This window comes from Apiospora hydei (assembly GCF_038363865.1).
Source record: "Apiospora hydei strain CBS 114990 chromosome Unknown utg000006l_segment0_segment0, whole genome shotgun sequence".
Lineage (NCBI taxonomy): Eukaryota > Fungi > Ascomycota > Sordariomycetes > Amphisphaeriales > Apiosporaceae > Apiospora > Apiospora hydei.
Window position 1 is genome coordinate 1294237 of NW_027117365.1, and position 11767 is coordinate 1306003.

The 11767-nt window shown below is 52.5% G+C and overlaps 2 protein-coding genes across 2 annotated transcripts; both read left to right on the forward strand.

Moving 5' to 3' along the window:
* Positions 1 to 2333: 2333 nt before the first annotated feature.
* Positions 2334 to 3116, forward strand: PG997_007617 (FK506-binding protein 1B; the record flags this gene model as incomplete). Its single annotated transcript, XM_066811932.1, has 6 exons — positions 2334 to 2521; positions 2573 to 2637; positions 2677 to 2767; positions 2826 to 2846; positions 2983 to 3024; positions 3089 to 3116. The coding sequence occupies 6 exons, from the start codon at positions 2334 to 2336 to the stop codon at positions 3114 to 3116; spliced, it is 435 nt and encodes a 144-aa protein (XP_066667274.1).
* Positions 3117 to 6335: 3219 nt separating this feature from the next.
* Positions 6336 to 11490, forward strand: PG997_007618 (ABC transporter; the record flags this gene model as incomplete). The annotated part of the gene is made up of 8 exons (XM_066811933.1): positions 6336 to 6424; positions 6482 to 7972; positions 8024 to 8750; positions 8879 to 9760; positions 9905 to 10258; positions 10318 to 10383; positions 10444 to 11282; positions 11382 to 11490. 8 exons carry the CDS (start codon positions 6336 to 6338, stop codon positions 11488 to 11490), a joined length of 4557 nt encoding a protein of 1518 aa, XP_066667275.1.
* Between the last annotated feature and the right edge of the window lie 277 nt (positions 11491 to 11767).

Genomic DNA, 11767 nt, shown 5'->3' on the forward strand with positions numbered 1-11767 from the left:
GGTTGCTATGTTACGGGTGCACAAGAATACCTGGTCATCGCATCCTCCCCATCGGCATTGGCTGCTCAGAGACAGAGTGGCTGGGCATCCAAATGATACCGTCGTCGCGCGCCGCCGCCAGCCCAGTGCCGGTGCTGGACTTGGAGTTGGGTTTCGGGTCTACCACTTCACAAAGTGAGGCTTTCGACCTCCCATCTTCCTGCAAGCCGAAGTAGACCAACTCAAGCCTACCGACTCGCAGGTGACGTCGGCCCATCAAAGCAATCGCCTTTTTTGCCACGGGAGGAATTCCGGGCTCTGCAAGCTTTGGTTCGCGAGTAAGCGGTAGTATATCAGCTTGCCGGCCATGATAGCGTGCTAGGCACCCTGACATATGCAGGATCATCGTCTTCAACGCAGCATACGTCAGATGTTTCAAGGGATGCTCAGTCCAACAAGACGGACTTCGAAGCTTCTAGGAATGTACTCGGCTAGGATTGACGTCTTTGTCGTCAATGGCCTCTAGCCAGCCTCCATCTGGCCCTTGTCGCCTTTGCCCCGCGATGATGTGTGCGGGGTATGCGGCGAACGCATCAAACCCCCTTCACCGCATGCTCGACTCGGACACTAGCAGACTGGGATCCCGAAGACCCTGACAAGACGTCTCTGGTACTGTATCTATCGAGTCGCATGGCGACTAGGTAGGGATCTTCTCCAAGCCACCAATCCAGTGATTTTCTGCTCCCGACGTTGATCACTTTAAGCGAGAGGATGTTCGCAAGCAGCACCCAAACAGTACTAGGATATCGCGCGAATAAGGGAACGCAGACGAGTATATGCAGCCCAATAGATAGGCGTTTTGACAAGTGATCAGCTGCGTCGTTTGTTTGCGCCAGACAGCTTCTCGGTAGACAGATAGACAGGGACAGGTCTCTTCAGGATCGACTCGGCTGTCGCATCATGCAAAGGTGAAAAGGAAGAGGCATGTTGACAATTCACTGACGTCATACTATAAGTGCGCACGCCCATGTAACTTATAATCTCAAACCGCTTTTGGGTCTCCGGGGTAGGTTAGGTACTCTATTGGAAGTGATCTGATCTGTCGGGGCCGTGTTTGCTGCCCATCGGGCCATTACCCTTCGCCTACGTGCATATCATAAGCTCGGGGGTACTGTTCAAAGCTAGTAGCGCAGCGCAGCCAGCTGGGGATGGCATGTTGACGAGAGTATTGATCGAAAACACGCCGGAGTACATCACGCAGGGTTTTGGTCACCTTCCTTCCGAGTGTCATATCGCAGCACCAAAGATCACGAACCACACACAATAAGACGAAGCAAGCATCATTCACTGCTGCCACCACCTATGCTTCGGAAGTTGGTAGGTCGTACGTACAAGTAGCCTTGTACAGAGCCAATCACCTCGTGATCCGGCTGGGATGGCGACACAGAGGCGGCCATGTCGAGACCCAGCAACTGCAAGATCAATGATCGAGCCCAAACCCCTTGCTGTAGGTAACCTAGATCAAGTACCTAGTCCATGGAAGCTGTGTCGGGTTGGTCCGTTTGTGATGACCACAATATATGATCAGCCTATAGTGTGCCGACTACGTACCGTGCAACCAAGCTACTTGCAGTTCGTTTAGTGTTAAGACCGCACGCACTCTGGCTCGCTGCAACGCGTATACAAAAGTGATCTATCAGAATGTTTTGGCGAACATCATCTTGGCCTGCTTGCGTGCTAAGTAGGTAGGTATGTATGTATGTATCCTATTTGAGATGCAGCGCGCATGTGCCAACACATCAACAGCCCTGCCTGGCATCTTGCAAGCCGCCGCTTGCTCTCGTCAGGTTGTGACGGGGGAGGCTTTGGCTGTTTGGACCTCAACCCCTCCAGCTGACGGAGGCTCGTTTGGAGATGGTGTATGCTACTCTGGTCCATCGACAAACATCCGTTCATCCTTTGGCAAAGCGGGCTGCTCAACAGACATAGTACGTAACCCGGCGACCAGGTAGGTGCAGTTGTCGAGTTGTCATCATCCATCAGTCCGTCCGTCCATCACAACAGATAAGTATCCACCACTTTCCACGCTATCCGCCCCTCAGTTGTCGAGGACAGCTTCCAATCTACCAGTCTACGACTCCTCTCAAGCTTCGCCTTGGAAAATAAGCACGCTAAACATCCCACTCCCACTCAGAGCTTTCTTACCCTTTACCCCACCATCTGCTGGCTACTACTTCACCTCACTTTCTGACCCGGCAGCAGAGCAAAGCTTCCTTCCCCTCCACTCACCTTCTTTTTTTTTTTTTTTTCACAAACAAACAACACCAAACGCACACACACGCACCTTCTTCACAATGGGTGTCACCAAGACCACTATCAAGGAGGGCTCTGGCGCCATCCCCCAGGTTGGCCAGTCCGTCACCATCGAGTACACCGGCTGGCTCAAGGACACCTCCAAGCCCGACTCCAAGGGCAACAAGTATGCGCTACCCCTCCTCCCCTCCACGCGGCTCCTGTTCACCGTCCTGGCTATGACCATGACGTCAGGGCCGTCTGGTCTTTGGCTTACGAGTAGCTGACACTGCCCATCCAGATTCGACTCTTCCGTTGGCCGCGGCGACTTCGAGACCACGATTGGTGTCGGTCAAGTCATCAAGGGTATGGCTCACCGTTGTGTACTCACATGACGAACGATAGGTTCCTCCGCTAACCGTTCCCCGTTTATAGGCTGGGACGAGGGTGTCACCCAGATGAAGGTTGGCGAGAAGGCTACCCTGACCATCTCCAGGTAAGTTCCAACTCCATCTCTACGCTCAAGGAGGGTCTTGACTAATACCATTCCCCAGCGACTTTGCCTATGGCTCTCGGTAAGCGATTCATCCGCCATCTCCATACCATCTCCTTTCTCCTCCGATACGCCGGGTACCATCCGATCGATCTTATATATCCCGGCCTTGCGGCATGCGCGTTTTCGTATACATGTACTAACGCTATTTATTTCAGCGGCTTCCCTGGTCACATCCCTCCCAACTCGGACCTGATCTTGTAAGTCTCTTCACTCCTCCTTGCTGAACCCCACTCGGTTCAAGCTGCTAACTCGGGATTCTAGCGATGTCGAGCTTAAGAAGGTCAACTAGAGCGATATCAAACCGGTTACCCTGTGTTTCCGCCATGACAACCTGCCGGTACAACATGCCGCTCGTTAGGCAATTTGCTCGATGGCAGCAGCATGATATAGAACTTGAGGTCGTTGAGTGATAATACTAGACAATCGTTTGCTTATCCCATACCTCGTGACGCTGTGGTGTGCAATCTTCACAAGACTCCAGATCGTGAAACGGGACAATGCTATCCGAGCGTATGGCTCTCCCGACCCTGTGCGCTCTCAAGAATCTCACTATCTGTAGAGTGCAGATTCTACCCCATGCTCATTTAGCATACATCGAACTACTCGGAAGTTGCTCTTTGCCTCTGAGCCATAGTTCACGAGGGCTGAATCGATCGTTCCCCTCCTCCAAAAAGCCTGAAAAGCATGGTGGTGGGATTTCATATGCGGCCATAATGTATGTCTTAGTTGTCAGCATGACGGGTAGCTGCCGCCCCCTCATAGATGTGATATTTGATATCTCAAAAGGACAGCATCTTCATGCCGGGACCCGAGGCCAGAACCGAGGCCTCCTTGTTGTTGATTTGAAGTCCCTGCATCTATATAAGTGCCCAATAAAGCCAGCAGCCTTGTCCTCTCTTCCATGCCTCTCGGTAGAACAGAATTCACCCAGGATCTATATATGTAGTATCGAGTGACAACCCGCCTCGCTAAACAGATTTGTACTTGTGATACCCTGCCAATGGGAGTATCGGTATGCATATGTCGAACAAGCTGTCACCGTGCATCTATGTGTAAGCTCCAGTTGCTGCGATCGCCCGGCGGCTCAAGCCAATGACACAACAGCCCAGTCAGGTTGGGACTGTTTCGTTTCCGATGCGATGCATCTGCCTCACTCCTGGCCCACTGGAGCCCTGAAAGTGGTCGACCGAATCGGGGCATTGCGACATATTACCATCGCCGTTCATCGGCATGACCATCGAACCCCCCCTGCGCTGCCAACGATATATATCAAAGGCTATGCATACACCTACCTACCTAGGTATAGACACGGAATATGCCCGTGTTGCATGGGAACGTAATGCGGTACCAGGAAGTGGTCTGCTCCGAACTTGAATCATTCATTAGCCCCTGGGCTGCCAGGTCCATATCCGCGCATGACTTGTCATTTCTACATCGCACGCAAAGGCCACTCAGGAATGGGAGCCCGCCGAGTTCGTTTCCGGTCTCTCTGTTGAGGTGCCTTGAGGGCACAGGTTCCGCGAGAATGTAGTCTTTGATTATCTCTTGCAGATCTCACTCCGTAGGTGGAATGTAAGCTTAACGCCACTTTCGCTCTCCCGTGTCTCCGTCGGCCTCTTCTTGTTTATTTTTATCAATCAGGGTCCCGGGCATTGAGAGACGCGGTTCGAGGGAGGATCCGAGACAATTCCGGGCAGCTAGTTACGTGCCGACATGCCTTCTTAGCTGCCCAATCTCCGATGCTTCCATGGCCTGCTCGGGCGAAGTGAGAACTGCCCAGTGTTTCTCGCTTTGATCGTACGTTGCATGCATACCACCAAGCCTTCGATCCATGATGGGCGAAAGTGGCCGGTAAAAGTCTAACACTAGCATTCCAATACTGGATTCCAGCTTGCTGGTAGATACAGAATATCCGAAAGTGACGGTCACACCCGGTTTCAGACCCCCAAGCTTTGGAAACACGGCTAAACACCACTTACAATGTTTGCTGGCTCGATCTACTTCTGACATGAAATGCTTTTTTGTGCAACATCCCTGAAGCAGTTACGATGTTATTCTCTGAATGGCAGATTCCAGCGTGGTTTGTAAGTATGTAGAGAGGTGATCCAAGGTAATATGTACTGCCAGTTGGTGGTTCTTCTAGTTGTGAAAAGGCCCGGTGTGTTGCCATCTTCAGCCAATGGTCTAACATGAATCTGTGCCAGGAACGGGCTGCAGTGAACGGATATAAGACACTTCAAACCTGATATCTCATTGTCGCTGCCCCCACCCTCTCCCCCCAAGGCTGAACAGCAATGCCGGCTCATACGTGTGCGCAGCTGACGGGCTGATGCTCGTCCAAGGTACGTTTCTGACTGCCCCCGATAGAACGTACACATCCCGGATCAGTTACCGATCGCAAACTGTCGAGCATCATGCCATGCCCATACGCATCAGAGCACAAATATATTAGATTGTACATAACTGCATCATTAAATTTAAACATACTTTTAATTAATATACCACTTGAATGTTACTATATACCCCAGTATATAGTCTGTTTACACCCTGGAGAGCGCAACGGGGAAGAAAGTAACTAAACTCAAACCAGCCTTCTGTCAGCCACGTGCAACCTTGTAAACACGACTCGCCGTCCCGGGAGTCTATCTATTTTTACGATCTTCGTGGGAATTGACATTTCGGCGCTTCATTGGATTAGATGCGGCTGACATGTTGCCCACGCCAAGCGACATGTCGGAATAGAAACCGGCGTACCGATTGGCCTACGCCGAGACTCCACGTCCGTCGAATCCGACCAACCTTCTGGTTCCGGGCAGGCCTTTTGCTGGACGACCACATACACATGAAGTGTGTGCTATGGGTATACTCATATGGAAACAGTACTAGCGAAGCCTAGTCGCATACTCGTGACAGATGTAACCCACCCTACCTGATGGTGTCTTGTCCTCTTCGACGTTAGCCCGTACTACTGACTAGCATCGTGTCGGTGGGAACCCGCGTTGAGATACCAAATGACGTTGCAAACTTCGGAATAATAAAATAAGTGCACTTTGGGGGACTCACCTACCGCTATAGGACACCGATATCTCCGCTGACGATCAGGCTGCCGCCTGGAGTCGTAGGCTGCTTATCGCTAGGATTTGTTCACAGTATCGCGGACATGGCCACCATGGGCAGGCTCACGCTCACTTTGTACAATGAGGGAATTCATCTCCGCCGATATAGCTACGGGGTAAAGGTAAGTCAAGCTACAGCCGCAGAATCATATCGTACATCATTGCGTAGGATCACCTCATAGCGCCGAAGCTGTCCTTTCCACCTCCCAACCTGCCCTTTTTACGGTACTACTTCAATTCCAACAGTGGGGCGTAAGACCCGGGTAATCTTCCCAAGTCAACATCCAAACCGCCCGTACCGTTATACCCAAGTATCTTCTGGCTTTGCTAATTCATCATCCTCGGTCGTTTTGGATGCGACCGCAAGCCAGCCGCCAGAAGAATAGCGGAGAATGGAGTTCTCATCGCTAGGTGTGGGTGACTCCATTGCCACATTACACCTACAGAACTATGTGGGAGCCTTTTTCGAGGCGCAACCCAAGTGAGTGGAACGAGAGAGCTCTGCGTAAGCAATGGCCTTGAATCTAATCCCATGTAGCACGTCAAGACTGGAATGGGTGTATCGGGTATCCTACGTTGCCAAGACTGGTTATTTGCAGTTAGCTCTTGTCATCCTCTCTGTGCTGCTCGTTGCCAAGCATCTCATACTACGGTCTGTCTCGCGGGTCACCCACCCGGAAGGGAATGCCTCGCCAATCTCGCTGCCGTTCGAGCTATGCAGCCAAGCCTTGCGAGCATCCACGCTGGCTTTCATGGTCGTCGCGGCAGTTCGACATGGCGCCAACTGGGCAAACGCGGCCATCTTGGCCTATGCCTTCCTGCTAGGTCTCGTTCGGCTGGTGAACGACATCGAGTGGCGACATGTCGCTTTACACCAGATCAACTTTACGTTGGCAGGAGCATGGCTGGTCATTGTGGTGGGAGAGCTCATTCCGTCGGTCGATGCTGGCGCGGACTTTGGGCTGAACACTTTGATGATCTGTAGTGTTGCAACATTGAGCGCTGCTGTCTTCGTTGCACTCGCCACACCAAGAGAATGGATGGCCCCTTCTCTCAACCTCGACTTTTCCGAGAAGATTGGCGCCAAAGACCCATCGCCTGAAGAAACGTGTAGCTGGCTCGAGTATTATGTCACATATGAATGGCTTACGCCGCTGCTGTGGAAGGGTGCCCGCCGGCAGATGACCATGGAAGAGCTGCCCAAGCTTCCGTGGTATGATGAGCCTCTACTTCTTCTCGCAAGAATTCAGGACGCAAGACGTAGGTCTAAATCTACCATGGGCACACTGTTTCGCTTCTTGTACAAAGAGCTCTTCATCATGACCGTATACGCTACCCTTGCTTTCACCGTTGAGCTGGTAGCTCCTTATGCCCTGTATCGTCTTCTGCAGTATATTGGAAGCCCAGCGACTGCCACCATACGACCATGGGTCTGGGTCATACTCCTGTTCGTGGGTCCTTTGACCCGTTCCGTTACATTCCAGCAGTACATATTTACGTCGACTCGCCTCATTGTTCGTGTGAAGTCGGCCATGACTCAGGAACTGTACTACAAGGCAATGGGATCCATGGAACTAGACGACGACGTCTTCCAGGAGATATCCTCTACAAGCAAGGGCAAGCCCGAAGAGAAGAAATCACAGGCAACCTCCACCGGTCGATTGGCAAACATGATGAGCGCTGACATTGACGCTATTACCAACGGCCGAGACGTCATGCTTATTTTCGTGGGCATACCTATTGGGACCATGGTGGCTCTCGTTGGCATGTACAAGCTTCTCGACTGGCCAGCTCTGGTTGGTATTGCGATCATGGGCGTGCTATCACCAGTTGGGGTGGTGCTTGCTCAGCGCATGGTGGGCCTTCAAAGAAAGGAGAGACAAATCCAGGACTCGCGTATCTCTGCTATAACCGAATATTTGACATCCATCAGAGCAGTCAAGTATTTCGCTTGGGAGAATGCTGTGGTGAAGAAGATCAGCCAGATCCGCCTAGGCGAACAGAATCTTATCTGGAAGGTCAACATGAAGTGAGTTCCTTGCACACCGGACGATGACTCGTGGACTGACCCTTCTGCTAGCTACGTGTTGATCAACTTCCTTACCGAGGCCGTTCCCATTGCATCCCTCCTCATGATGTTCACTCTTCATGTAACAACGAGGAACCAGCCTCTGACTGCAGACGTTGCGTTCACCGCCATTACTTTGATCCGATCTATTCGTCGGAACCTAGCAATGGCAACGGGCATGTCTAGACAGATCACTGCAGCCGGTGTATCCCTGAAGCGAATCGATCATTATTTCAATAATGTCACGCCGCTGACCCAGCATGATGTTGGGCCATTGCATATTGAAGATGCCACTTTCCGATTGCATAAGAAGGCGACGTTTGCACTTAGAAATGTAACGATTGAGTTTGCCCAAGGCGGGTTGAACGTTGTCACCGGGCCGAGCGGCAGCGGCAAATCGACGCTCCTGATGGCAATTCTAGGCGAGACTCTGGTTGAGTCTGGCCGGGTTTCTAGCCCCAAAGACATCGCGTATGCGTCACAAAGCGCGTGGCTGCAGAACGACACGATCCGTGGGAACATTCTCTTCAATAGTGAGTTCGAGGAGGTGCGGTATAACCGCGTTATCAATGCATGTGGGTTGCCCATTGACTTTGACGAATTCCCTGAACGCGACGAGACTGAGGTTGGAGAGAATGGTACCTCTCTTTCTGGTGGCCAGAAGAGCCGTGTGGCTCTGGCTCGTGCCCTCTACTCGAAGGCGCCTGTTCTTCTCCTTGATGACATCTTTTCTGCTTTGGTAAGTGACTTCCGGTGTGTCTCGGGATGGCCAAGTACGCGGCTTGTTGCAGGGTTGCACGAACCCCCCCTGCGGAGACATACGGATGATCTCCCAAAAGCAGCAACACTAATACTGAGAGTCGATAGGACGCCAAAACTGCTGCGTCAGTATGGGCAGACTGCTTCTGTGGGGAGATGCTCAAGGGGCGAACCATCGTCCTGGTCACGCAAGTCCCCTGGATAGCCCCGCAGGCAGATTTAGCTATTACCATGGAGAACGGCACGATAAAAGACTTACAGCGGAATCACGGTGTCAATCGCAAGCCGGTATCTTTGAAGGAAAAGGTCGTTGACGGTGGCGACGTTGATGCCACAGTAGAGATCGCAGCTAGCCGTACTGCTAATGGAAACACTGGTGAGCACACGAACGGTACAAACGGTACCAACGGCACGAATGGTACGTCGAACGTTGCTGTCAAGTCAGTGGAGGACAAGCGCCGCGACGAGGTCACACAAGAAGCCCTGAGTCTCGGGCCAACATCACGCTTCCAGTTCTACAAATACCTCCAGTACTACGGAAACCCTATCCACGCGATATTTGCCCTCGCCTGCAGCTTCCTCTCCGTGGCGTCCGCCGTTGGCACCGGTCTGTGGCTCGCCGTCTGGGTCGGGGCGTACGACAAGCCGGGCGCGGTCAACGTCGGCTTCTACCTGGGCGTCTACGCCGCCTGGAGCTTCGGCGAGATCGCCCTGACCGGGCTCACCACGGTTGGCTACGAATGGGGTGGCTGGCATGCGGCCCGCACCCTGCATACCACCTTCATCACGGCCATGATGAACGTGCCCCTTTCCTGGTTCAAGGCTACGCCGGTGGGCCGAGTCGTCAACCGCTTCTCTCGCGATATGTTCTCGATTGATAAGTCGTTGCCCGCAATGCTCCGATACTGTCTAGAGGCTTTCATCCGTCTCTTCTTCCAGATTGCGGCTGTCGGCTCGGTTCTCCCGGTTTTCATGATTCCGGCGGCATTCGTAAGTTACATGGACACCATCTGCGTGTTGTTGCTTGTAAAGGCAGCTTGGCTTGGCTCTAGGCTCCTTACAGCAGTTATTGCGCTTCTACCTCTGAGAGGCACGCATAAGAAACCCGATTACCCTTACTGACCATTGATATAGTGCTGTTGTGTTGGTATAGTTGCTGGCGAGATGTATACCCGTACCGCCGTAGCGGTTAAGCGCCTCTTGGCATCGTCGCAGTCTCCCTTGTTTTCACAGTTTGCGGATAGTCTTGCGGGGATTGCGATTATTCGGGCTCGAGCCAGTATGTCCACCATATTTGGTGACCAACTCGCACAGAAGCTCCGCGTCTACTCGGTAGCTGCCGAAGCAAGCTATAACTGCAACCGGTGGGTGGCCCTGAAGATCGACATGGCCACCACACTGGTCACGGTTGCCGCCGGCGCCATCGCCATTGCTCAAGCAGGCACGGTGGCTGCTGGATTAGTCGGATTCTCCCTTACCAATGCTACGGTGAGCACACGTAATTCTCAGGGGTTGGTGTGAGAAATCTGCTAATAACATGTGTGTAGACACTAAGCAGCCTGATCATTATGCTCGTCAGGGCGATGAACGAATTAGAAGTCGAACTTCAAAGCGTAGGTTACCTAGCACCTCAACTCCAGCATCCTTCTTTGAAATACTGAACTACTCTCTAGTTCCACCGTGTGCGAGAATACGCCTCTGTAGAGCCAGAGGAGAAACCGGAAGAATATGGCGAGGCGGGACGTTACACCGACAACGAGAATTTGATCATGCCCAAGGATTGGCCTAGAAACGGCGAGATCGAGTTCCGAAACGTCACCATTAAGTACAGTGACGATGGTCCTGATATTCTAAAGAACATCAACCTCAAGTTTGCTGCTGGCGAAAGAGTTGCTGTGGTGGGACGAACCGGTTCGGGCAAGAGCACGCTGGCCTTGTCACTCCTGCGGTTCACTAACATTGTATCCGGCCAAGTCTTCTTCGATGGTGTGGACATTACCAGTTTCCCGCGCAAGAAGCTCCGCGAGGCTCTGACCATCATCCCTCAAGAGGCGGTGCTCTTCACCGGCGACGTCGGCTCCAATCTCAATCCAGGCGACGAGATCCCCGTTGAAGTGGTCAAGAAGGCATTGCAATATTGCAGCGGTATCGCTTCGTTCAAATACGACGAGGACGCCACGCCCGACAGCCAGCAGCAGCACGACAGGGCCGGGGCCGAATCCCAGGGGATCAACCTCGCGACCGCGGTCAAGGCCAAGGGCGACAACTTCTCGCACGGGCAGCGGCAGGTCCTCTCGCTCTGCCGGGCCCTCGTGCGCAAGAGCAAGCTCATGCTGCTCGACGAGGCGACCGCCAGCATGGACTACGAAACCGACCAGGGCATACAGGAGGTCCTGCGCAAGGACCTCAACGAACACGGCCGGGACCGGACCCTGGTCACCATTGCGCACCGCCTCAAGACCATCATCGATTACGATCGCGTGGTGGTGCTGAGCGCGGGTAACGTCATCGAGTAAGTCCTTATGCCCCCTGATCCCTGATCCTTTCCCCTCTTTATAAGCAAACCTGCCGAGCTGGGATTTTTGACTAATTTGCGGTGATTTCTTTGTAGGAACGGAAGTCCCAGAGAGCTCTACGAGGCCATGGGGCCGTTTTACGACATGATGAAACACAGCGGCGAGTTTGACGACTTGGTCAAGGTTTTGGATACCAAGGAGTAGGATAGGGGCAGGGAGGTACTGCAGATAGCCTGTTGTTTGATAGACGCCACGGATCTAAAATACACTTGTTGAGAAATGTACAGGTGACATAAAGGTAGAAGTTTTGGGCCTTGGACGGTTTGATATAGGAAATCTGGCAAGATTGAAAATGCTATTGGACATCTCTCAGCTTGTATCAACCTACAAGGCAGGAATACACAACATGCTACGTTTCATCATGATGGTTTCCACTAATATTTTGTCTTTTGGCTGCGAGGTGCCTGTCGTGAAAGGTAGG